Source organism: Plecotus auritus (genome assembly GCF_963455305.1).
Source record: "Plecotus auritus genome assembly, chromosome: 2".
NCBI classification, from domain to species: domain Eukaryota; kingdom Metazoa; phylum Chordata; class Mammalia; order Chiroptera; family Vespertilionidae; genus Plecotus; species Plecotus auritus.
Genome location: NC_137771.1, coordinates 88,661,521 through 88,689,161, shown reverse-complemented (window position 1 = coordinate 88,689,161; position 27,641 = coordinate 88,661,521). Strand labels below are relative to the sequence as shown.

Genomic DNA, 27,641 nt, shown 5'->3' with positions numbered 1-27,641 from the left:
ACGCGGGCCAGTGCGCACAAAGGCTGCGGAGGTTGCCACAGGCTTTCCCTAGTGGAAGGGAGTCAGAGGCTCCTGACGGCACTGAGCCCCAGCTCTGACTGCAGTGAACCCCAGTTCCAGGCGAGCCCCTGGGGACCCACGCTCTTGTGGGGGGAGTCTGGACTCTCGGGCGGAGACTCGGGAGCCGGGGAAGGCGGAGGACTGAAAGCGCGCGCGTGCCAGTGCGCACAAAGGCTGCGGAGGTTGCCACAGGCTTTCCCTAGTGGAAGGGAGTCAGAGGCTCCTGACTGCACTGAGCACCAGTTCTGACTGCAGTGAACCCCAGTTCCAGGCGAGCCCCTGGGGACCCACGCTCTTGTGGGGGGAGTCTGGACTCTCGGGCGGAGACTCGGGAGCCGGGAAGGCAGAGGTCTGAAGGCACGCACGTGCGCGCAAGGGCAAGGCTGACGGGAAGCCAACACTGAGACTCCACCCCATCCAAGCTGAGCACAGAGGCTATTGCAATTTGGCAAGTCTAATCCTATAAGGCTGTCTCCAGCACCGAACTTCTCCCAGCATAGACACAGCTGATCCTTACAGCCAACTGGCCCGGAGGTCAATTCTTCCCAGTGATACCAACAACAATAAAGACTTAATTACAACAAGGCTGTACACACAGTCCACAAAGGGGTGCACCAAGAGTGTCCACCTCAGGTTAACTGGGGAAGCAGACCCACTGGGCCATATTGGAAACCTAGCACAAATATCTACCTTACCAACTCAGGGAATCAGTGAAAATGCGGGGTCAAAGAATCAGATCACAAACGAAAGAAATGGAGGAAAACAAACGACTGGATATAGAATTCAAAACCACGGTTATAAGGCTTTTTAAGAATATCCTAGAAAAGGCCGATAAATATAACGAGACCCTCGAAGATATGAAAAAGGACCAACTAGAAATTAAACATACACTGACTGAAATAAAAAATATTATACAGAGACCCAGAAACAGAATAGAGGAACACAAGAATCAAGTCAAAGAACTGAAATACAAAGAAGCAAAAAACACTCAACCGAAAAAGCAAAAAGCAAAAAAAAATCATTTATATTTAAAGTTATCGATAGGTCCATACTGATTGCCATTTTGTAAATCGCTTTCTGGCTGTTTTGTACATCCTCTGTTCCTTTCTTTTCTTGCTCTATTCCTGTGTGATTTGCTGGTTTTCTCTAGTGTTATGCTTAGTCTCCTTTTCCTTTATCCTCTTTGTGTCTACTGTAGGTTTTTGTTTTGTTACCATGAGGCTTATATAAAACAACTTATAACAGCCTATTTTTAAGTTGATAATTTAAGTTTGATTATATTCTAATGCTCTGCATTTTTACTCTTTTCCCTACATTTTATTTTTTGATGTTAAAATTTACATCTTTTTATTTTGTATTCCCTTAACAAAGTATTATAATTAGCTTTATAAATAATTATATTAGATTATTCTGAATTTTACTACATATTTACTTTTATCAATAATTCATAGTTTTATACATTTTTACAATTGATTTTAGAGAGAAGGCAGAGGAAGAGAAAGAGGAAGAGAGAGAGAGAGAGAGCGCGAGAGAGAGAAACATCGATCCGTTGCCTCCCCCACACACCCTACTGGGGATCAAACTTGCAACCAGGGTATGTGCCCTGGCCAGGAATTGAACCCACCACCTTTTTAAAAAAATATTTTTATTGATTTAGAGAGACAGGGAGAGGGAGAGGGAGAGGGAGAGGGAGAGAGAGAGAGAGAGAGAGAGAGAGAGAGAGAGAGAGAAACATCAATGATGAGAGAATCATTGATCGGCTATCTCCTGCATGCCCCACACCGGGGATTGAGTCTGCAACCCGAGCATATGATCTGACCTGGGGATTGAACCGTGATCTTCTGGTTCATAGGTTGATGCTTAACCACTGAGCCATGCCAGCCGGGCTATATATTTTCCTGTTACTAATTAGCACCCTTTCTTTTAAGCTTAGAGAGTCCTGTTGACATTTCTTGTAAAGATGGTTTAATAATGATGAGCTTCTTTAGCTTGTCTGGAACACTTTATCTCCAATTCTGAATGACAGCATCATAAGTAGGGTATTCTTGGTTGGAAATTTTTGTCTTTCAGCAATTTTAATATATTGTGCCACACACCCTTGGCCTGCAGTTTAATTGAGAAAACTGATAGTCTTAGAGAGGTTCCCTTGTATGTAACAAATTATTTTTCTCTTGCTGCTCTTAAGATTCTCTTTTTGTCCTTAATTTTTGATACTTTACTTATAATGTGTCATGGTGTGTGTCTCTTTGGGTTTCTTTTTTTTTTTTTTTTTTTTTTAACCTCTTTGGTTTTCTGAATCTGAATGTCTATTTCCTACTCCAGGTTAGAGAAGTTTTGAGCCATTATGTCTTCAGATAGTTTCTATCCCTTTCTCTCTTTCTTCTCCTTCTGTAATCCCTGTAATATGAATGTCTGCTTGATGTTGCTCCATAAGTTCCTTACACTATCCTCACGTTTTTTCATTCTTTTTGTTGCTCTGGTTGGGTGAGTTCTACGGCCCTGCCCTGTCTTCAAGTTCACTGATCCTTTATTCGTTTCATCTAGTCTGCTGTTGGACCTCTGTAGTGTATTTTTCAGCTTAGTTACTGTATTAAGGTTTGTGACTTCTATTTGGTACTTCCTTATGTTTTTTATGTCTTTTTTTAAGGTCTCACTGTGTTCCTCCATTATTCTCCCACATTTGGTGAGCATTTTTATGACCATTATTTTGAACTGCTTATCAGGTAAATCACTTACCTTCTTTTCATTAAGGTCTTCTTCTAAGGTGTATTTTGTTTTTATTTGGAACATATTCCTTTGTTTCTTCATTTTCCTTAACTCTCTGTGTTGGTTTCTATGCATTAGATCAAACATCCACCTCTCCCAATCTGAAGGAGTGGCCTCATGAGGAGATGAGCCTTGTTGCTCAACCTTGCCCTTGCTAGCTTTTAGTTATCTCTCAATCCTGTGGTTGTCCAAGCAGCCTTTTTTATTTTCAGTGGCTCCTAGTATTTGAGGTTGTGTCAAGAGTTGTCCATATCTCAAAAGGAAGATTTCAATCAACACCTAGATTCAGGCTGATTGGAAAACAGACCATCAACCAGCAGTTTATATATATATATTCTATAATAATAAAAGCATAATATGCTAATAATAAAAGCATAATATGCTAATTAGACTGGACAGCTGAATGACCTTCTGGATGTCATTCTGGACATCCTTCCTGATGAAGTCCTGGTGGTAGGGGCCAAGGCAGAGGTGGTTTGGGGTGATCAGACAGACAGGCGTGTGGTTAGGGGCGATCAGGCAGGCAGGCAGTGGGGTTAGGGTCAATCAGGCAGGCAGGCAAGCAGTTAGGGGCAATCAGGCAGGCAGGCAGGCAGAGTGGTTAGGGGCGATCGGGCAGGCAGGTGAGTGGTTAGGGGTAATGAGGCAGGCATGCAGAGTGGTTAGGGGCAGGTAGGCAGGCAGGTGAGTGGTTAGGAGCCAGCAGTCCCGGATTGCGAGAGGGATATCTGACTGCCGATTTAGGCCCAATCAGGCCTAAACTGGCAGTTGGACATCCCCTGAGTGGTCCCGGATTGTGAGAGGGTGCAGGCCGGGCTGAGGGACACCCCCTCCCCATGCACAAATTTCTTTCACTGGGCCTCTAGTATTATATATACATATACTAGTAGCCCTGTGCACGAATCCAGGCACCAGTAGCTCTCTGTGGGGCCTGGCTGCTCCGTGCCCACTGCCCAGAGGCTCTCCGCGGCCCAGAGGCCCATCGGTTTTATCTGTGTTATACAGTCTTGGTTCTGGCATTTGCATGCTCGGTGTAGCAGGAACGGGAAGAAAACACCCCATTCACTAGCGAAGTGCCCAGAGTGGCTGTGCCTCCATTAGCCGTGTCTTTCGGATTTCCCCATGTGGAGTTCTGTGCATCTCCTTGGGCCTCCAGCACTGCTAGCTTGCATACCTCTTTCCCTCCAATTAAAATGAGTAGGTCACAGGGATGACATGCTCCTGTCAGCACTCACTCAGGTAAATTGAGTGAGTGCTGACAGGAGCCCATCTGCAGCTGGGCGTGGAACGCTTGCCTCATCACCGGGTCGATGACGCAAGCGTTCTGGGCCAGGGGCCCATTTGCAGCTGGGCGCAGAATGCTTGACTTGTTGCCACGGCAACGAAGCAAGCATTCTGCCAGGCCGCTCATGCTGCTCGCTCTCAGCGGCTGCCCCCCCAGGACTGGGGGACTCCGGCGGGGCTGAGAGGACTGGGCGCCACCATCTTGTGGCTATGGGCGCCGCCATCTTTGTGATGGAGTGACGGTTAATTTGCATATTAACCTTTTATTAGATAGGATATACATATATATATTCCTATGGGACTGTGAGTGTAAGCCCCTCTATCCACTAGAGCTAGGTGATCTAGAGGGGTCCCCTGGGTAGCAGCCACAAAAATTGGGGTGCTAAGTGATGGTACAATCTCCTTTCTGGCAGATACTGGTGAGCTGTAGTGAAGCAGAGAAAGAGTGCAAAGGTGGCATCTATGGGCCTCTGTTTTAGGGAGTATCTCAGTCACCACTATACATGTGCCTATTCAGAAAATCTGCCTCTCTTGTCAGGAAAGCAAATAGGCCTTTTTCAAAGAAAGACTGGGGGTATACTTTAGTTTGCTGAATGTGCTGTGCTCTAGGGATGGTCTCTCCAGTTGTTATAGCCCTACGGGACACAGGAATGCAAGCCCTGCTGGCCATCAGAACCAGGCAATCCAGTAGCATACTCTGAGTGGCAACCTCCAAACCTGAGGCACCAGATGCACGTACAAGCTGCCCTGTGGGAGATACTGGTGTTCTGGAGCACGTGGATGCAGAGTATGAAGGTAGCATCTGCCCTCCAAGTTCTCTGGAGAGGTTTACAGCTGGCCCTAAGGTGTGTGTTTAATTAGAAACCTGCCTCTCAGGCAGCAGCTATGAAGATAAGCAATAGGCCTCTTTCAGAGAAGGACTGGACATCTCAGTCTTTTGTGTCTCTACTGTGTCCTGGGTTGGTAGCTGGTTAAGAACTCTCTCTTCAATGGCTGCAGTCTGGAGGGACCCATGAGATTAAGCCCTGCTGGCCACAACAGCCAGGAAATTTAGAGATGTCTCCTGCATGGCAGCTGCAAAAATCAGGGCACTAGATGAGAGTACAAGGTCCTTTCTAGGAGACATTGGCAACCTAGAGAAAGGGACTCTAGAGTGTAAAGATGGTGCTTTCTGGCTTCTGTCCCTGGAGAATATTTCAGTAGCCCCCTAGATGCATGTTAAATTAGATGCCTTCCTCTCTGTCTGATGTTTCAATATAAGCAAATAAGTTTATTTCACAGAAAGTTTGTGTTTTTTTTTAAGGATTGCCTCCATGCTGGGCCCTGGGGAAGGTGAGCCTGCATGTGCAAGCACTTTAAGGAACTATGTCTCAGTTTGTTACAGACTATAGGTCTCTTGGATTTTAGTCCTGTTGGCTTTCAAAGCTAGATACTTGGGGGCTTGTCTCTCAGATGCAGGTCTTAAAAGTTGGGGTACCAGAATTTCTTCTCTTTTTTCAAGAAGAAATTGGGGTTTTGAGTTCCTTCCTGATTGTGGGTTGCCAAGTGGTAGGGTGTATGGTGAGATTGTGTCTCAGCATCTCATGTCTCCTTCAATGTGGGCTTTTCTTGTTCACCTAATCTATAGGAATCATTCAGCTAGATTTTTTCCCCCAGAGGAAATTGTACTATGTGTAGCTGAAGATCAGTGTGTCTGTGGGAGGGGGTGAGTTTAGGATCTTCCTACATTGCCATCTTGAACCAGAACTCCTTGTTGGGTTTTGATGTGGATATTTGATTAAGCAGAAGGGTTGATCTTTTGCAGATCATAATAGTTGTGAGTTCTAATCCCAATTCTTCCTTTTCATTGATCATTGTCTTAACTACATAGGACACAAAGTCTCTTTGTGTCTCAAAGAGCTTTAGTTTTATTTATTTTGAACAGTTGAAAATTTTTCTAGGATAATAACACCTCCTTAACCATATTCTTCCAGAAATTCTGAGAATTCTTGCTGTGGACTTCCTGGCACTTTCTTATCACTGAGCTCCTTGAGTATAAAAGGAATCACTAGGAATGGGGTCTCTTTGGAAGTTTTTCAACAGTTCTATCTACTGGTCTTATGTTGTGGAAATGATATGAGCCTTGTGTAGACTGCTATGGTCTCTGTCTTGCTGAGTATAATATTTCCTATTTATCCACAAGAACAAGGAGTCTTTCTCTACCATAGACAGTAGGCAGCGCAAAGAAATTTGTGACAAGAAGACAAACACTATGGTAAGGTCAGTAGGGGTGTAATTAAAATGTCAGAGACCTGAGGGAGTATGTGTCAGGCTGGTTTCCTTTTGGCTTTGAGTTGTATATAGAATCATTCTATAGATGCTAAAGTGCTCTGCAAATATAGTTTCCAAAGACCTACCTATGAGAAGAGGAAGACCATTTTATGGGTGAAGATGAGAAATAAAAGTAGAATCAATTAATTAATAAAAAAACACCTCCTCCATCATACTTCATATGAGTTGGCCGAACACTGTAGTTTTGCCTTCATTCATGAAAAACATCAGAATTATATGTATGTACACATTCTCCCAAAATACTTTGGGGGAAAATTGGGCTTTGCACACTATGAAGCCACAGTTCTTTGATCACGAAACCCTGTGAGGAAGGGGTGGGGATGATGAGAGCCTGCAGTTGGGGACTCAGCAGACTCATCCTGAGAGCTTCAGTCCCTGAGAAAGCTCAAGTGGTCAGACTTGGGACAGAGGAAGCAAAGGCTGTTACAACTTCAGAGTAGGAGTGACTGAGAGCAGGAAAGTGGTCAGCCAGAGCTGGTTCTGAAAGGAGGAGGTAGAGAAGCTGGAAACAGTGAAATATTCCTTCAAAATGAAGACCAATTTCTAATTTTTCATATAGTATTTCTGAGCTTTAAATTTTCCTTAAATTAAAAAAAAGATTTCTAGTTTTAGAAGTCATGTGGCTTTTGGCTTGCCTTTCAGATATTGTTTGACCAGATAAAAATCTCCTCACAACTTCTTGATAAGTTTGAAAAGGAAGAACCTGAGAGTCCTATCAACCACAAAAGAGAGATAGGTATATTGGGAAATAACCAATTTTTGTACTCTGAAAACCCTATAAAAATAATGATAAAACCTTACTTGGAAGAGGTCACTGAAAACCTATGATCATATAAGAGTAATAAATGTATTATTGTGCCTTTGGAGAAAGAAAACTGCTAAGAGCCTTGAATCATTTTGCCCACCTGATACAGTCTCTCTTCTGGGTCAATTGGAAATAAAGGAGAAAACATGATGTGGGTGGCAGGCAGCAGGAGACAGGTTGTGCAGGAGCATCTACCTACAAAGCTGACCCCACACACATCACGTACCCCTTATGAGTTACAGCCCAAGGCTGCTTTCTATAGCCCCAATAGAGTTACCAGCTCTTACCAAAATATGGTGATGTCCCTACACTGAGGGTCCCACGAAGAGCACTTGGAGAGCGTGCCCACTGTCAAGTGTGGATATTGTGATCACCTTTCTATGCTCTTTCTTAATGTGATAGACCAGGCAGAAGAATCCACCAAGCTGGCAGAGATAACGCCTGCCGAAGTTGACTACTGCCTAATAACTGTCCCCTTAAACGACCAGTCTGAGCTTTCTGTGAGTATGGGGTGTGGGGGACAAGATTCTGAACTGTGTCAACTAGGATGCCAACAGGTGGAAGCACTCTCCTGGCTTGTAGTCCATTTTCTCCAGGCTAACCATCTGTCTCTGTTTTGACCATCCCCTCCTTTAGATTATTTTTGCCTGTCATGATTATGTGATCTCTCTTTTCTCTCAACTTGGCTCTCTTGTGGAATGAGTGACTTGGCAGGCTCTGCCTCATTCCCTCATTTGGGATCTGGTGACTGAGATGTAGGGAAAGGAGCCTAATCTTTGGGGATATACCTGGTTTTTACTTACTATCTGTGGGAACTTGGGCAAATTTCCTAACATCACTGAGCCTGAAGATTCCCATCTCTAAAACAGAGGTGATAGTTGGTTCTCAATGTGGATCTCTGCGATTAAAAACAGAATGTGCGTACAACACCTAACACACTGCTTAGCATGGATAGGTATTCTGCCCCTTCTCCTTTGCTTATATTTGACTAGAGGCCCGGTGCATAAAAATTCATGCATTGGAGGGGGGGGGTCCCTCAGCCCAGCCTGCCCCCCTCACAGTCCGGGAGCCCTCAGGGGCGGGAGGCGACCCGGTGATCAGGGGAAGGCGATGCCCCATCACACCTCTGTTGCTGCCACGGCCGGCAGCGCAAGCCTCGGCCAGCCTTGGAAGCTGGGGGCTGAGGGGACTGGGGGACTCCGGAGGCAGGTGTGTGGAGCGGCTGGGCCTGCCTGGGGGCAGGCCTAGCCTTGCCACATGCCTGCTGCCCTGGCAGAGCTGAGGGGCAGTCAATTAGCATATTCCCTCCTTATTGGCCGTGGGCGCTGCCATCTTTGCGATGGCATGAGGGTCAATTAGCATATTCCCTCTTCATTAGATAGGATTATCTGGACACATCATTCAGTAGTGTGATGACATTGTAATGATTTTTTAAAAACAAACATACCAAAATTACTCCTTTAGATAGCCGGTCTCTTTGGCAGGTTATGCATTTATCCCAAACAATTTTGATGCTATTAAAGACATTTTTTGTAAGTTTTCCTTTGATGTTTCCCTTAGTAACTTTGGAATACTTTTATTGTCTTTGATAGTGGCAAATTTTTGCCTCAGAATGAAGAACAATTTGTTGGAATAGCCAACTGTAATAAATAAAGAGCCTGTATCTTAGAATTCAATGGAAATGTTTTTCTTTGGAGGTAGCTCCAAAAGAATGATAAAAGAGGGCTTCAAAGACACTATAATTAAACACATATTTTTTCTGCAGCAAACAAAGATAGCTGATAATTCACCTGAAAAATTGAAACTGGGTGATATACAACAAGGTCAGATTTTTTTAATCTATCATAAATAAGACTTGAATGGTATTTTATATTTAAATATTTAATTGAGAAACATTTTGTTTTTGTTTTTAATTCCCATTAGAAGTTACTTCAAAACATGAGTATTCTTCAGATTTACAAGAGCAATCAGGAAAAATTCTGGTTCCCAAATTTAAAGATAAATCCAGGTAAATGATTTTCAAAACTAACAAATTATGTAGATTGCTGTTAATGTGACTAGTTAATGCACAAGTCAACAGTCTAGGTTATCCCTCTTTCCTGTACCTGGCCACGTCCCACAAGAGGAGAGAGCACTGTGTGCAGTTTTCTGTAGAATGATTTGAGCAGAGGTGGAATGTTCTCCTGACCTATAGGTCTCTACTACTATACCCCCGGTGCTTTATTTTGTGATGTATTTTTCTGCAGCAAAACATTGAATATCCCCAATCAGAAAATATATATCATTGGCATTGATTAATTGGCCACTTTTCCATATAGACCTCTGAAAAATAGATCATAAGACAAGTGATTTTTTTAATGGTTTGAGACATAATTAAAATGAATTAAACTGTACATATGTTAAGTGTATAATTTAATGATTTTTGACATATGTCTATACCCAGGAACCATGACTACAAGCAAAGAAAAACATTTCCATTGAATTCTAATGACCAATCATCACCAAGAATTTCTTCCTGCCCCTTTGAACTCCCTCCCTCCTGCCCTTCTTTATACCCCTCGCACCCCCACTGCAATCACTGATCCATTTTCTATGACAGATAAGTTTGCCGTTTTAAAAATCATATAGAAATGGAATCAAACAGAAGCTATTTTTCTAGATTCCTTTTTTAAGTGTAATTATTTTGAGATTCATCCATGTTAATGTGTCAGCTGTTCATTCTTCTATGTTGCCCAGTAGTGTTCCACTGTATGGGTGGATACACTGCAAGCTGTTTATCCATTCACCTGTTGATTGACATTTGAGTTGTTTCCAGTTTTTTGTTGTTACAAGTAAAGTCTTTAGGATTCATGTATAAGTCTTTGCATGGATGCATGCTTTTTTTTCCTCTTGGGATGGAGTAGAATGGTTGGATCATTGTTGGTGTATGTTAATTTTTTAAAAAAATACTGTCAAATTGTTTTCCAAAGTGGTTGCAGCATTTTACATTCCCACCAACAATTTTTGAGAGTTCTAGGTGCTAGACATTCTTGCCAGTAGTTGGTAATGTCTTCCTTATCTTGCCATTGCAATGGAAGTGTAGTGGTATTTCATGTGGTTTTAATTTGCATTTCCTTTTTTTATAACAGATCCAAACTAGAAACAACCCAAATGTACATCAATAGATGAATGGATAAACAAATTTTGTTATATCCATACAGTGGAATAGTACTCAGAAATAAAAAGAAATTAATTATTGATATCAGCAACATGAATGAATCTCCACATAATACCAAGTCAAAGAAGTCAGACAAAAAAGAGTAAATATGGTATGATTTCATTTACATAAAATACTAGAAAATGCAAACTAATCTCTAGAAACAGAAAGTAGATCAATGATTGCCTGGAAATGGGGGTTCATTGGCCCCCTTTTTATTGTGATAAGAACACTTAACATGAACTTTGCCCTCTTAACAAAATTTGATGTGCCCAATACAATATTGTTAACTGTAGGCACATTATTATAAAACAAATCTCTAGAACTCATTTATCTTGTGTAATTGAAACTTTATACTTGTTGAATAGCAACTTTGCATTTTCTCCTCCCCTCAGCCCCTGGAACTCACCATCCTATTCACCCTTTCTGTGGGTTGACTTATTTATTTATTTATTTATTTATTTATTTATTTATTTCCTCACCCAAGGATATGTTTTATTGATTTTAGAGAAAGAGGGAAAGGAGAGAGAGAGAGAGAGAGAGAGAGAAAGAAACACTGATGTGAGAGAGAAACATAGATCAGTTGCCTCCTGTACATGCCCCGGCTGGGCATCAAACTCGCAACCTAGGTATGTGCCCTGACCGGAATTGAATTCACAAACTTTTGGTGTATGGGATGATGCTCCAACCAACTGAGCCACCCATCCAGGGCTGAGTTTGACTTTTAGATACCTTGTGTAAGTGGAATCGTGCAGTATTTGTCCTTGTGTGACTGGCTTATTTCACTTAGCATAATGTCATTCAAGTTCATCCATGTTGTTGCACATCGCAGAATTTCCTTCTTTTTTAAGGCTGATGAGTATTTCATTGTATGTATATATCACATTTTGTTTATCCATTTATTCATCTATGGACATTTAGATTGTTTCCATATCTTGGCTATTGTAAATAATGCTGCAGTGAACATGGGAATGAAGATATTTCTTCAAGATCATGATTTCAGTTCCATTGGATATATGGGATTGCTGGATCATAGAATAGTTGTATTTTTAATTTGTTTTAAAAAATGCCATACTGTTTTCTATAGCGCCTACACCAGTTTACATTCCCATGAATTATGCAAGGTTTCCAGTTTTTCCACATCTTCAACAACACTTAGATTTTATTGTTGTTAATCCTCACCCGAGGATATTTTTTCCATTGAATTTTTTTTTTTAGAGAGAGTGGAAGGAAGGAAGGGATGGATGGATGGAGGGAGGGAGGGAGGGAGGGAGGGAGGGAGACAGGGAGGCAGAGAGAGAGAGAGAGAGAAGCGTCAACATAGGACCAACCAGGACCAGGGATCAAACCTCCAACCCAGGTACATGTCCTTGACTGGGAGTTGAACCCAAGACCCTTTGATCCATGAACCAATGCTCTAACCCAGTGGTCGGCAAACTCAAACTCGCGAGCCGCAGTTTGCTGACCACTGCTCTAACCACTAACATCAGCCAGGGCGAAAGCTATCTTTTTAGCACCCCAGGGGATTCTAAGGCAGACCCAGGCAGGAAGCACTGCTCTGCAGCTTTGCCAAAGCTGGCTGCTTATCTGTGGGTCCTACCCTGCCTTCCTCTTTGTATGCCTGACAGAGAAGGGTTCCACAAAGGTTTGTTTTGCTTTAAATAACTAGTTGTCAGGCAGAGGATCTATGGAAATGGATTGCAAGGTAAGTTCTCTACAGATTATGGTGCTTCCCATGCACGGGGCTCACATCAGACAAAGGGTATATGAGGGGGGGAAAGTTAGGGCTGTGAAAGGAGGGAAGGAGAAGGTGATGGTTGTACAGTTCCACTGATGTGATATATTTTGTTTTAGGAAAGAATCTACTTTCAAGAGTGCCAGAAAGCAAGAAAGAAGGATGTCGGTAATGAAGTAACTTTTATTGTTTGGAGGCATTACTTCCCACATTTTAGTTATTTGCATACCATCTTCAAAATCTGTTATGGCTCTGCTCTTTATCTCTATTTTTCTCCATTAAATTGATCTTAAACTTATTTTAAAGGAAATTATTTCAATTCCAAATGGAAAATCAGCATGAGTTGTAACAAATAATAAGGCCCCAAATAAATACAATAGAAATAACAGTTATCATATCAAACTGTACTTTTACTTGTATCGGGCTTTGAGGCTAAAGCCTGTTCTTGCTTTTAAAGAGAAGGGTTCAAGACCTGCTGATGCTTGAGATCTATCCTGAATGGAAGCAGATGTGGCAATGAAGTGAAATAAGTGTTTTGCTCTGAGTCAATGGCATGGTTTTGTTTCTGTGGGCACCAGCTTACACCTCTCCAGCTTGTCTCCCACTTTGGCATGGGCAGTGCTCTAAATCTGTAGCCACAGCATGAAAAAAAAGATCTCTATAATGAATATTAAATGAAATTTTCTACAAACTTGAGATTATGAGCTTCAAACAAATGAGTTAAGGCTTTTCCTGGCTTGCTTTTAGCAATGGCTCTCACTTTCCACTGCCCATCTGCTAGTTGGAATCATCAAGGGAGCTGATACAAACACCGCAGCCTGATGGTTCTGACTTAGTTGGTCTAGGGGAGAGCTTAGGCATCGGGATTTATTTCAAAGCCCACTCCTGGTGACTCTAATGTGAGCCAACTTGAAAAACAGCTGCTCTGGGTACTTGCACTTTTTAAAATAACTTTCAGCCCCCTGAAAGTTATGTATATGTATATATGTGTACACACACACACACACACACACACACACACACACACATATACATATTTTTTTAAAAAAATTGATTTCAGAGAGGAAGGGAGAGGGAGAAAGAAACATCATTGATGAGAGAGAATCTTCGATTGGCTGCTTCCTGCATGCCTCCTATTGAGCATGGAGCCCACAACCCGGGCATGTGCCCTTGACTGGAATTGAACCCTGAACCCTTCAGTCCACAGGCCTATGCTCTGTCCACTGAGCAAAACTGGCTAGGACTTCAGCCCCTTTTATAAAACTAAAGAAGGTGGGAAAACCTTGCTGTGAGATTTTTTTGATTGGGTGCATTCAGTGAAGTGATGCTTGCTCCTTTACAAGACACTGGCTGAGCAACTCTGGAACGAATGTGGGGGTTCTGTCAACCTTTTTTATTTTTCTCACAAAAGGAAGATGCAGATAGGCCTGGCTCACAGAGTGCCTTTCACACATGAGCTTCTCTACAAAAAAGGTGAACTGCAAAACATTTTAAATTGGGCCTTCAAAAATAAACTCATTTGGAAAATAGATAGTTCACCATCACCCACCTTAAAGGTTATGGGTTGTGTTACCATAAACAAGGGTGACACTGCTTCCCACCCTAAGCTGCTTCTACGCTTTGCCATTTCAGGCACAGGGTGGATCCTCCAGCTGACATGTGTCAGGTCCAGAAGAGCATGGGAGGTACTGTCACCACTTAATACTTTGGGATTCATGAGAATGCTCCCTGGCCTGAAATGGGAATGAGCTGTTAAGAGCTGAGTGGAGCCCCTGTTGAGAGGCATGGCAGCACCAGGACCAGGTCTCCAGAGGGCACAGGAGACAGGGCTCAAATAGAGATGTGTTTTATTAAAGTCAAAACATACTTCATGTTGAAATTTCTTTGTTTCCACATTTCTAAAAATGAATCCAAAACTAGAAAATTTAAAGAAAATATTTAAGTGTCATTGTAGAGTTGAATAATCCACCAGAACAGATTAAATTGTCCTTAAATCTCTAACCTTTACAGTTCAGGCTCACTTTCTTTCTTCTTTTTAAATCCCCACTCAAGGATTTGTTTTTCATTGATTGGAGAGAGAGGGAGAGGGAAACATTGAAGTGAGAGAAAAACATCGATCAAATTGCCCCAAGGAAGCAAACCTGTGACCCTTCAGTGCATGAGACGACACTCTAATTACTGAGCCACACCAGTCAGGGCCTGCTCAATTTCAAAAGGCCTTAAGGTTTAAATAGAAATGACCCTCTTATTTTTATTTTGGTCCCTCTAAAATGTAGACAGGCATGTCTTTGCAAAAAATCATTGTTATACTTTATTTTTTTATTTTTTAATAAATCTTTATTGTTCAGATCATTACAATTGTTCCTCTTTTTCCCCCCATAGCTCCCCTCCACCTGGTTCCCACCCCACCCTCTGCCCCTACCCCGCCCCCACTGTCCTCATCCATAGGTGTACGATTTTTGTCCAGTCTCTTCCTACACCCCCCACACCCCTTTCCCCCTGAGAATTGTCAGTCCACTCCCTTTCTATGCCCCTGATTCTATTATATTCACCAGTTTATTCTGTTCATCAGATTTTTTATTCACTTGATTTTTAGATTCACTTGTTGATAGATATGTATTTGTTGTTCATAATTTTTATCTTTACCTTTTTCTTCTTCTTCCTCTTCTTAAAGAATACCTTTCAGCATTTCCTATAATACTGGTTTGGTGGGGATGAACTCCTTTAGCTTTTTCTTATCTGTGAAGCTCTTTATCTGACCTTCAATTCTGAATGATAGCTTTGCTGGGTAGAGTAATCTTGGTTTGTAGGTTCTTGCTATTCATCACTTTGAATATTTCTTGCCACTCCCGTCTGGCCTGCATAGTTTCTGTTGAGAAATCAGCTGACAATCGTATGGGTGCTTCCTTGTAGGTAACTAACTATTTTTCTCTTGCTGCTTTTGATATTCTCTCTTTGTCTTTTGCTCTTGGCATTTTAATTATGATGTGTCTTGGTGTGGTCCTCTTTGAATTCCTCTTGTTTGGGGTTCTCTGTACTTCCTGGACTTGTAAGTCTCTTTCTTTCACCAGGTGGGGTAAGTTTTCAGTCATTATTTCTTCAAATAGGTTTTCAGTATCTTGCTTTCTCTCTTCTTCTGGCACCCCCATAATTCTGATGTTGGTACGCTTGAAGTTGTCCCAGAGGCTCCTTACATTATCTTCATATTTTTAGATTCTTTTTTCTTTTTTCTTTTCCTGTTGGGTGTTTTTTGCTTCTTTGTATTTCAAATATTTGATTTGATTCTTGCGATCCTCTAGTCTGCTGTTGGATCTCTGTATATTATTTTTTATTTCAGTCAGTGTATGTTTAATTTCTAGTTGGTCCTTTTTCATATCTTCGAGGGTCTCACTAAGTTTATCGGCCTTTTCTAGAAAATTCTTGAAAAACCTTAGAACCGTGATTTTGAACTCTATATCCAGTAATTTGCTTTCTTCCATTTCTTTCATTTGTGACCTGTTTCTTTGTCTCCACATTTTGGCTGCTTCCCTGAGTTGATAGAGTGGCTTTGTGTGCTAGGTGTCCTATAGGGTCCAGTAGCTCAGCTTCCCCAGTTACCTGAGGTGGACACTCTTGGTGCACCCCTTTGTGGGCTGTGTGCACAGTCTTGTAGTTAAGCCTTGATTGTTGTTGGTATCACTGGGGGGAATTGACTTCCAGGCCAATTGGCTGTGAGGATCAGCTGTGTCTACAATGGAAGAACTTCTGTGCTGGAGACACCCTTATGAGGCAAGACTTGCTTCAGTGGGGCTTTGGCGCTCACTGAGTCTGCCCCCTGAGTGTGTCCTTTATGGATCTGAGGAGTTCTAATCTGGATGGTCCCACTCTGACCCCTGGGTACACTGGCTCTTGGATCTCCAAGGAGGTGCTAATTTAGCCTCTGCTTGAGGCCACCCAGCAGGAGCTACAGAGAGATCTGCAGATTCCTCTTCTTTGTTTGGGTTTTGGAGGTGCGCAGATGAGGCCCAGTTGTGAAGCAATGCAAGCTGCTGCAGAGCCTTGGGCCTTCTTTTGGATGTTCTGGGTCTCACTGACTCAGCTGCAGTTTTTTAGGTAAGTTTAAAATTCAAAGGACCAGGCCATTCATATGTAAAAGCCTCTGTACTCATCTTGGATGGGGCTGAGTCTCAGGGCGGAGCAATCACCAATGGCTTCATTGGGTGGGATCTCAGGGCGGAGCAAACAGCGATGGCTTCCTGTCAGCCCTGCCCTAAAAGGCCCCTGGTTCTCAGTGTCCCATGGTAATCGCTGCAAGCACCTCTGAGAGAAAGCCGCCCTCGAGTTTCACCCATTGCCAGACAGTTCACTTTCTCCCCGTATGAGTCTGGGTCCCCTGGAGTTCAGAGCAGTCGGGAGCTTTTGTCTCCCTCCCGACTGAGAAAGCCCGCCACATACTCAGTTGCCAGCCCTCTCAGCACGCCTGTGTACCTCTGCCTTCCGCAGCTCCTGTAAGTCTCAGTGTGCTTTTCTCTTTCCTTCTAGTTGTAGAGTTTCCACTCAGCCAGCCTTCCTGTGGTTCTGGATGATGTCCGTTTTGTCTTTTAGTTGTAGTTTTGAAATTGTTGTGCGAGGCAGCAGTTTAGGTGTTTACCTATGCCGCCATCTTGGTTTCTCCCATTGTTATACTTTCTTTTGTTGTTTCTGGTAGTATTTTGAAGTTATAGTGTTGACACGATATTGAGGTGCATCAGCTTTTAAACAGCTACCTCACATCTCTTCAGTTGCAAGTATCTGACTAGAGAGGATTTTGTCATCCTTTACAACAGCCACTTGGTTGAGAATTGACTAATGAAATAATCTGTTTTTTCTTCCCCTCCTTACTTCGGTGCCTTTTTATTATGTAAGAGTCCCTGTTACTCCTCCTTTGTCTAACTTTGTAGAGGTATGTTTAATTGTACATAATGGGTACTGACACCCCTTTAATAGGGTTCACTTACTATCTGTGTTTGTAGAAGTTCAATTATAGGAAACACCTCTTCTCGGAGAGTAATCGAAGTTCAAGTTCTAGTGCTACTGTACTATCTTGGGCCATTAACCAAGACAGGAAATCCCTAAAACCATATGCTGGTGGAAAAAAGACAAGAACCAGAAGTAGCTTAAAAAGTAAGTTTTGTGCCTGTCTTCTTTCGAGTCATTTTTCAAGTAAATCAACAGGTGTTTATTTCTCAGTATGTGATGAGAGAGGGTGCCAAAGAGATGTGTGATCCTGGGATTCTCCTTTCCTGCTACAATTACATTGAAAAGACAAAATGTGCATGTGTGAAACAGTACAAAAACATGGAAGGGACCATAACTGTTAAATCTGAGCTGTAGGTAAGTGGAGTGGGAGTTCAGATAAGAGGAATCTGATAAGAGCTGGAATCTTCAGGAAAAGCTTCAGCAAAGAGGTGTGTAGGGCCTGAGCTCATCCTTGGAAAAAGAATAGGTGTGCAGAAGGGGGAGCATTCTAAGTCAGGTAAATCTCCAAGGACAGACGGAGGACTCCAGGACCACATTCAGGGACATGATCTGGAGCCGAGAATTTGTGCAGGCTGGTGAGGAACAATGTTGAATCATCACAAAGGCTTCTTAAGAGACAGACATCTGAGCCAGTTGTAGGAAACAGGAATTGCTTCTCGCCTGGACATGTATAATTGAGAGAGGGATACATGAATTTTTGTATTTCTCATAAGTAAATGTATCCACTTGTACACATTTTCCTTTCGTTTTAGTCTTGCCGCTTTTCCCTGCCAGTCCTGCCAGTGACCGTTATAAAGACCAAGTAAGTCAATTTTACCTGGGCTGCCTTGTGCCCTGTGGCATCAGCATGGCCCAGGTAGTAGATCTGCTTAGGGTTAAACTGTATTTATTTCTTTAAAAAAAAAAAAGCAGTGGTTGTAATCCACTGTCAGTAGAAACTGCAAGGACTTCTAAACATTTAGTATGACCTTGGGTAAAAACTTAGGATCTTTTTTCATTGTTCCCAGATGTTGCTGAAAGATTATAATAGTGCTTAAAATCTGGGCTGTTCTGATTTACTACAAATGTGTGCTCTTTTGAGTTCACTTTTAAAAATAAACTTCTTGGTTTAATTTTCCCTTAGTATTCAGTTTGTTGATACTTCCAAAGCTTTAAATGATTTAGACATTTAAACCTTTATTTTGCAAGTGGTTGAAATGCCTTCAGGGTTATGTAAATATTGAATAAACCCTCAAACTTTCTTAATTTCCTTCAATTATCCTTGTTTTATAGCAAAGTAGTTAAGAATAGGTACACCAGTGTCCTCCAGACCAATGCAAAGCCTAATTTTAGCTGAATCACCTCTCTCAGCAGCTGGCTTTTGTTTCTTGTTAAATGAGAACCATCCAGTCTGGCTGCTGGGATTCTGAGGGCACCTACAACCATGTGGTTAGTGCTCCAGTCATAGCTAGTTATCTGCCCCCCCACCTGCCTTCCTCCTTCAGCCAGGGGAGTGCTGCCCACAGTGCATCTCAGGGCCTCTCTGGTCCTCTCTGACAGATTAAACCTGTCAGCCAGAGTAAGTACCCACATATTTATTCAACCTGAAATAATGAGTTATCAGTTAGAAATAGACCTAGAGAACAGTGTTTAGTAAATACATTTTATGTTTTAAATAAGCACCAAAGAAACTTCAAAGCTCTGAGAACCCATAAATTGCAGCTGTGCAAGTGATGAGAAGTCTATGCTGACTTTCAGTGAGGGCATTGCTGACTTTGTACAAATATTGATATTCAAAATTCACTTTTCTGTGTTGGAGTATAAGAGAATAATTTAGAGCAGGAGCCAGCAAACTTTTTCTGCAAGCAGCCAGAGAGTAAATATTTCCAACTCTGTGGGCCATATGGTTTCTGTGGCAACTATTCAACTCTGCCATTGTAACATGAAGGCCCTGGACAACACTGAAACAAATGGGTGTGTTGTGTTGAAATAAAATGTTATTTACCAAAACCTGATTTAGAGCAGTGGTTAACTTTAGCAGTCATCAGAATGACCAGGAGGGGTTGTTAACATGCAGGTTGCTGGGTTTTGTTCCCAGAGTTTCTGATTGAGTAGATGGGGCTTGAAAATTTGCATTTCCATCAGGTTCCCAGGTGTTGCTGATGCTGTGGGCTGGGACCACATTTTGAGAACTTTGAGTTATTTTTTATTTAGAATTATCAATTGATATATGACCTCATGTGCTCCAACTCTGGGATCTTATAGTCTTGGGGTTTCAAATGGAGCAAAGCCAGTACTTAAACTTTTAAAAAGGATATTGGAAATGTCTTAGAATTTTTTGATAACTTGTCTTGAGTGGTTATGAATGTTAACACTTCTAAAATGTACTATATTTTAGGCTAAACTTTTAACACCATTATGGAAAGGTGCCTCCAGGCAAAATGACGCCATACATCCAAAAATTTCTGAAACAAAATTTCAGGGTAGTTCTGCACATTTAACTCCTGAAACCTCTGCCCAGAAAACAGGTACCTGATTTCTGTTGATTTACATAGAAAACAATTATATTCTGGGAAAGGTAGTTTGAAATAAATAAAATGTTTTTCTTTTACTGTCTGTTAAAGTGTGAAAATATGCTGTTCTTCTCTTCAATATTCTCATTGGCAAAAGATGGAGGATGATTAAGTTGTAATGTTACTTTAACAGTTGAGATCAGCTTGTGTAAAAATGAATGCTTTGTTCTCTTTTAAAGAAATAAGAAACTCAAATGATGACTTGCTAGCAGGGAATGGTCAACTTTTTTGGTAAAGAACTGGACAGTGAATATTTTTTGCTTTTTGGCCCCTATAGTTTCTGCTGCAACTATTTAATTCTGTGGTTGCAGCACAAAATCAGCCACAGGTAAGATGTAAGCCAATGGGCATAGCTGTGATTCCATAAAACTTTATTTATAAAACCAGGCAGCAGAAGCGGCATAAGGGGCCAGAGTTTGCCAGCCCTTGACCTATCGGGTTTATCTTAACCACCACTGTATTTTATTGAAACTATTTGCATCTTTTAAACTTATAAGAGTAGGGGTTTTGTTTCTCTCACCTTTATCATTCTGCAGCTTACTTACCACATTGCTAGGCACATAAAGGCACCAAGAAAGGCAAATGACAACCTTTCAGCTTGGCTGCCACTGGCAGAAAAGAAGGAAGGAAAAGAAAGAAGGAGAGAGGAAAATTAGCAGTAGAGACTAAGAGGAAATAGGGGAGTGGAACTAAGAGAGAGAAGAAGAGGGATCACAGAGTTGAAGCAGTAGAATACTGGCCCATGAATTTGGGGCCAGAGAACATCTATTAAAAGTGCTGATCTAATTGAAGGAACTGGCTATTCATTTTATCTGCAGTGCATCTTAGGGCCTCTCAGGTGAACTCCTGACCCAGTGGCCATACATGCCATGGGAGATACAAAGTTTGGGGGTTTTCTTTCTTTCAGTTAGTACTGTGTCCCATTGTTTTTGATGGATTTACTATATAGAGCAGTGGTTCTCAACCTTTCTAATGCCACGACCCTTTAATACAGTTCCTCATGTTGTGGTGACTCCCAACCATAAAATTATTTTCGTTGCTACTTCATAACTGTAATTTTGCGGCATTAGAAAGGTTGAGAACCGCTGATATAGAGGGATAGTGAAATGTTAGCGCCTGAAGTTGCTTCATAGTGTGTTCATTCCCTTGAAACTGTTCTCTCTGATACTCAGAACTTGAGAGCCCCCTCCCACTGAGCAGTGTCTCTTCACTGGAGCACTCAGAAGTTGAACAGAATGTATCTAAGGTACTATTTAATTGTTGGGTTTTCCAGAAGTAATGTTATATTTGTGTAATGTACTGGCTTATTCCTTCTTAAAGGATAATGTAACATCATTTGTGTTTTATTTGGAAACAAATATGTACATGTATTTGTGGTCTGCTTGCCTTTTTTCAAGACTGTAAACGAAGACTCATTGATGAAAAGTGCTAACCTCAAACATAAACTGGAAAACCTGGAAGACAGAGGTGAGAGAATACTAAACTCTTTTTGCAGAATTAGACAAAGCAAAATTAATCAGATTTGGGGGGCTGTGAAGTTATTCAAATTACATCAGATAAACATTGATGTGAGAGAGAAACATTGATCGATTGCCTCCTGACTGGGGATTGAACCCACAACCTAGGTATGTGCCCTGACAGGGAATTGAACCTTCTGGTATCCGGGAAGACACTCCAACCAACTGAGCCACCTGGCCAGGGCTGAATTATTTTCTCTCAAACATCATTTACCCTTGAAACAATGAAACCCTCTAGAAAATATCCATCTATATTTTTCAAACAAATGAATATTTACCACAGGGCTTTTGTTTCTCTCACCTTTACCGTTCTGCAGCTTACCACATTGTCAGGCACATAATGGCACCAAGTAAGCATGCAACTGACAACCTCTCAGCCTGCTGATGAACTCTTTTAGGTTTTTTTTTTTTTTTTTTTTAGGGAACATTTTTTTTTGTAAATCTAAGAGCAAAGAGAAGAGATAGTGGCTCCTATGGGAGTTGAGAGTATTTGAGAGTTGAAAGTTGAGAGTATTTCTTAGGATTTAATTTAATTTTTTTTTTTTACAGAGAAGCTGGATATGGGCTCTTTCTTTTCCAAGTTCTGCAGCAGGAATGGGATCTTTAAAGAAGTTTTTAGTTTATGAAGATTTTATTATAGCAAACCATGAACATCATCACTCATTGATCATTTTATTTATACACTGAGTGGCCAGATTATTATGCTCTCTGAACGCATAATAATCTGGCCACTCAGTGTGTGTGTGTGTGTGTGTGTGTGTGTGTGTGTATATATATACACACACACACATATATATTAGAGGCCCGGTGCATGAATTCGTGCATGGGTGTGGTCCGGCCAGCCTGGCCAGGGGGAGGGGACATGGGAGGTTGGCCAGCCTGCCTGCTGGTCGAACTCCTGGTCGAGGGGACAATTTGCATATTAGCCTTTTATTATATAGGACTAGAGGCCTAGGGCATGAAAATTCATGCACTGGGGGGGGGGGGGGGGGGGGGCGGTCCCTCAGCCTGGCCTGTTCCCTCTCAGGGGCGGGAGGCGACCTGGCAATCAGGGGAAGGTGACGCCCCCATCATACCTTTGCTGTTACCACTGCTGACAGTGTAAGCCTCGGCCAGCCCTCGTTACCTGAGCCTTGGGCGGCCCTGGGCAGCTGGGCAGCCGTCATCCGAGGCTTGCCTGCGCCTTGGGCTGACCCTGAGAGGCTGGGGGGGTGAGGGGGCTGTGGGACTCCGGAGGCAGGCGCACCTGGGGGCGGGCCAAGCCTTGCCACGCACCTGCTGCCCCAGCGGGGCTGAGGAGACTGGGCGCTGCCATCTTGTGGCTGTGGGTGCCACCATCTTTGAGGGCGTGGCAGTCAATTAACTTATTGCCTCCTTATTGGCTGTGGGTGCCGCCATCTTTGAGGGCGGGACAGTCAATTAGCATATTCCCTCCTTATTGGCTGTGGGCGCTGCCATCTTTGAGGGCGTGGCGTCAGTTAGCATATTCCCTCCTTATTGGCTGTGGGTGGTGCCATCTTTGCAATGGTGTGAGGGTCAATTAGCATATTCCCTCTTTATTAGATAGGATATACACTGAGTGGCCAGATTATTATGCGTTCAGAGAGCATAATAATCTGGCCACTCAGTGTATATCTGGTATACAATTTTAACATTGACTATTCTCTATTTAGTATTATTTTAACAGCAAAATTCTTTTCCTTTTGTCATCTTGAAGTCTATAACTGGTTTTTCCTACTGTGGTGTTATTTCTAAAAATTGTGTATTTACAATTCCTCCCAAAAGGTAGTTTTAGTAGATCTTAAAATGCTAAACTTTATTAATTTCTATTTATAATTTATGTAGCGGGCATTTCGGTCTCTAAAGTTTTTTATATTCCTCAATTTCTTTATTGGTAATATGAGATAACTAGAATAAATTATCTCTTTTTCAAGATTCTCTTCTAGGATATAAGATGTCCTTTTACTAAATCATTTTTATTTTTTAATTACATTTTACATACATTATTATATTAGTTTCAGGTGTATACCTTCAGTGATTAGACATTACATAACTTACTAAGTGATCATCCTGATAAATCTCACACGCATCTGACACCATATAAAGTTATTAGAATATTATTGGCTATATTCCCTATGCTGTACTTTACCTCCTGTGACTATTCTGTAACAACCAACTTGCACTTCTTAATCCCTTCACCTTTTCACCCACCTCCCTATCCCCCTCCCACCTGGCAACCATCATAATGGTCTCTGTTTTTATGAGTTGGTTTCTGTTCTGTTTGTTCATTTATTTTGTGAGGGTTTTTTAGATTCAATCAGTGATAGATATGCATTTATTTCTATTTTATTATTCAAAAATTTTCTCCTCCTCCTTTCCCTCCTCCTCCTCCTTCTTCTAGACCAGCCTTGGGCAAACTACGGCCCGTGGGCTGGATCCGGCTGTTCTATCTGGTTCTCTTGCTCTCCCCTCTGCTCCTTTACTTTGAATTTATATTAGTTCACACAAACACTCCAACCATGCTTTTGTTCCGGCCCTCTGGTCCAGTTTAAGAACCCATTGTGGCCCTCTAGTCAAAAAGTTTGCCCACCCCTGTCCTAGACCCTTTAACATTTCTTGTAATACTGATTTGGTGGTCAAGAACTCTTTTAGCTTTTTTTATATGGGAAGCCCTTCATCAGTTTTTTAATTCTAAATGATAACTTTGTTGGGTAGAATAATCTTGGTTGTAGGTTCTTGCTTTTCATCACTTTGAATATTTTGTTCCACTTCTTTCTGGCCTATAAAGTTTCTGTTGAGAAATCAGCTGACAGTCTTTTTTTCTTTTTAAGTCAAATACCTAGAATATCCTGTATTACAGTACTTTTTTTAAAAATATGTATTTTTATTTCAGAGAAGAAGGGAGGGAGAAAGAGATAGAAACATCAATGATGAGAGAAAATCATCCGTCAGCTGCCTCCTGTATGCCCCCCAGTGGGGATCGAGCCCACAACCTGGGCATGTGCCCTTGATTGGAATTGAACCTGGGATCCTTCAATCCACAGGCCGATGCTCTATCCACAGAGCCAAACTGGCTAGTCAGCTGACAGTTTTATGGGAGCTCCCTTATAAGTAACTAACTGCTTTTCTCTTGTTGCTTTTAAGATTCTCTTTGTCATTGACCTTTTGTATTTTAATTATGATGTGTCTTGGTGTGGGCCTCTTTGAGTTCATCTTGTTTGGAACTCTCTGTGCTTCCTGAACTTTTATGTCTCTTCCCTTCACCAGGTTAGGGAAGGTTCCTGTCATTTTTTCAAATAGGTTTTCAATTTCTTCCTCCCTCTCTTTTGCTTCTGGCACCCCCATGATGTGAGTATTGGTATGCTTGAAGTTGTCTCAGAGATTCCTTACACTATCCTCATTTTTTTCTTCTTCTTCTGGGTATTCTTTGCTTCCTTATATTCCAAATTGCTAATTTGATTCTTGGCTTCATCTACCCTACTATTGATTCCCTGTAAATTATTTTTATTTCAGTTAGTGTGTTTTTCATTTCTGACTGGTTCTTCTTTAAGCTCTTAAAGCTTATTGAGCATCCCCATAACCAGTGTTTTAAACTCTGCATGTAGTAGATTGCCTGTCTCCATTTTGTTTAGTTATTTTTCTAGAGTTTTATTCTATTCTTTCATTTGTGATATGTTTCTTCATTTCCTCGTTTTTGCAGCCTCCCTGTGTTTGTTTCTATGTACTGGATAGAGCTGCTATGTCTCCCAGGCTTGGTAGAGTGGCCCAATGTAGTAGGTGTTCTGTAGGGTCCAGTAGCACAGTCTCTTTGATTACCCAAGCTGAGGTGTACCCCTTGTTTAGGCTGTGTACACCCTTCTCTTGTAATTGAGCCTTGAGTGCTGTTGGCATATTAATGGGAGGGTTTTACCCCTGGCCAATCAGCTACAAGGACTGGCTGCGACCATGGACTACCATGGAGGATAAGCTGTGCAGGGGCCCATCCAACATAGTAGAACCATTACTTCAGTGGGGCTCTGGTGCCACTGAGTCCACCCCTTGACTGAGTCACTTGTGGGGGTGCTTGGGTGGTGATGCTTCAACATGATCTGAGGCTATCTACTAGGTGTCTGGCTCAGGGGTTTTCCAGGAGGTACAAGCCAAGCTCTGCCACTGCCTCTGTTCTGCCTGGGGCCACCTGGCATGAGCTAGAAATCTGTAGATGGCTGCTACTGGTGTGAGCCTGGAGGTGCCCAGGCAAGGCCAAGCTTTGAACCAAGGTTGGAAAAGCCACTGGAAACAGCTTGGGTGGGCCTGAAAGTTGAGTGGTGTGTGACCTCAGAGAATCACTAGGGTGGGGCAAACAGTATAGCCAGTTTGATGGAGTCTGAGTTATAGCACCCACCTGGTGGCTCTGTGGGAGGAGGCCTCACTGAAGGAACAATGGTCTCTGCCAGCACTTCTGTCTGGGAGAAAGCTGCCACCCCAGCATTGGAGCTCAGAGGGAGTAAGTCTGAGTAAGTCCATGGGTAGGCCCTTTAAGAGGTACTGCCTGGGACTCCAGCAACCTCCATCTCACTCAGCCTTAATTCCTGCTGTTTTTTACAGCCAGAAGTTATGAGAACTTCTCTTTCTCTTACTGGAACCCTGACCTAGGAGGCCTTGTGTGGGGTGGGGACCCTTGCTCCTCAGGGTGTTCATCCACAGCCAAGATATCCCTCCCAATTTTTATGGTATCCAACACAAGTGGGTTTAGGACCAGCCCATTCTGCGTCTTTTCCCATCCTACCAACCTTTCTGTGGCTTTTTCTTTAATTCCCTAGTTGTAGGACTTCCATTCAGTCAATTTTCAGTGTGTTTTGAATGGTGATTTTGTAGTTTAGTTGTAATTTTGATGTGGTGTGGAAGGATGTGAGTACCATGTTAACCTACATCACCATCTTGACCAGAAGTCAAGATGTCACTTCTTATTCAAGATCTTATTTCATAGTGGCTTGGATATTCTGCAGCATTCAGTCATTCCTTTACTCTATGAATGTCTACTGAATGTCTGCTATGTGTGAGACACTTTTCTACATGTTATATATTCTAGAGAACTAAACAGAAATAATGCCTGACCTCATTGGAGCTTACCTTCTAGTGCGGGAGACATAATACACAAGAAAAGTAAAACATGTAGTATATTATATTGTGATAAAGGCTAAGAAAAAATCAAGGAAGGAGATTAATAGTTGGGAGTGGTATTAAAATGTTATATTTTGATAAAGGCTAAGAAAAAAATAATTAGGAAAGAGGTTTAGAAGTTGGGGGTGGTATTGAAATTTTAGGTTGAATGGCCAGAGGAAACCTTAATGCAGATATGTGGCAGGGGAAGGACTCAAGTTAGAGAAATAAGTACAAAGGTCTTTAGGTGAGAATGTGTTTGGGGTGTCTGAGGAACCACAAGGAGACCAGGGTAGAGGAGCAGAATGGAGAAAGAGAAACTTGCCTCTTTGCTTCTCTACTGTCTTCCTACCATACTGTAAAACTCTTTGCAATAGTAACATTCAATTATTTATTAAGCAAATTAATTAAATTAGATTCTAGAACTTTCAGAGGGAAAACCAATAGTGATTAAGCTGGATATGTGAGGAGAGGGGGGAAAGCAGATGACTTTGCAGGGAAGTGTGTGTGTAGGGGCTAAGTATATGGTGGAGAAGAAAGTGGTTAGGGTGAAGAAGGATAGGAAGGTTCAAGGTGGAGCTGTTGAGTAGGCAATTGGAAACACAAGTTTGCTGCTTAAGAGAGCTCAGTCAAGAAAGGTATTTGGGAGATGACAGTTGAAGGTATGGGATTGATGAGATCCTCCAGAGTCACGGTGTAGGAATGTAGAAAGAGATATGGATTCATTCTACAGGCAGGACCTCAGACCCTGATGATGGGAGAGAAGTAGACAGTAAAGAGAAGCAGGAGTCAGGCTGAATGCTAGTGTACTCTTGACAATGGTGGTGCCTTTGATAAGATCAGGAAGGCCTGGATGGGGTGCAAGTGAATATTAGAGTAGAAAATATTTAGTAAATGCCTAATTAAAAAGAGAATATCTATTTAAGGCTCATAAGCTGAGGCTCTGAAAGTCTCAAGCTAGTGAGGAGCCAAAATGACCTCATTTATAAGGTAGCCCTCAGTACAACCCTGAATCTCCAGTGTTACCAGCAGGTGGCGCATTCCACAGGGTGCTAGATGAGCTTCCAAAGCCCATTCGCCTGGAAACCTTGCTACCTTGCCATTTAACCTTGAGCCTGCAAAATGTTTGTTGTTGTTGTTGTTCTTTTGTTTGTTTTGCAGGACATGGAGAGGAGCTGTATTTTTTTTTTCCACAGGGATTTCCAAGAGTTTTTATTTTTTTTTTAAATAAATCTTTATTCAGATTATTACAATT

The 27,641-nt window shown here is 42.0% G+C and overlaps 1 protein-coding gene across 1 annotated transcript in view; it reads left to right on the top strand.

Annotated features, from left to right (window-relative positions):
- Nucleotides 1–27,641, top strand: part of SYCP2L (synaptonemal complex protein 2 like) — a gene marked incomplete at its 5' end in the record, with an annotated part of 67,287 nt that overhangs the window by 27,102 nt on the left and 12,544 nt on the right. The window contains 8 exons of the mRNA XM_080654656.1: nucleotides 7,084–7,177; nucleotides 7,649–7,746; nucleotides 9,012–9,069; nucleotides 9,170–9,254; nucleotides 17,950–17,977; nucleotides 19,553–19,682; nucleotides 20,900–20,973; nucleotides 21,125–21,194. Of these exons, the coding sequence (XP_080510782.1) occupies nucleotides 7,084–7,177; nucleotides 7,649–7,746; nucleotides 9,012–9,069; nucleotides 9,170–9,254; nucleotides 17,950–17,977; nucleotides 19,553–19,682; nucleotides 20,900–20,973; nucleotides 21,125–21,194 (637 nt within the window). The remainder of the gene's footprint in view (nucleotides 1–7,083; nucleotides 7,178–7,648; nucleotides 7,747–9,011; nucleotides 9,070–9,169; nucleotides 9,255–17,949; nucleotides 17,978–19,552; nucleotides 19,683–20,899; nucleotides 20,974–21,124; nucleotides 21,195–27,641) is intronic.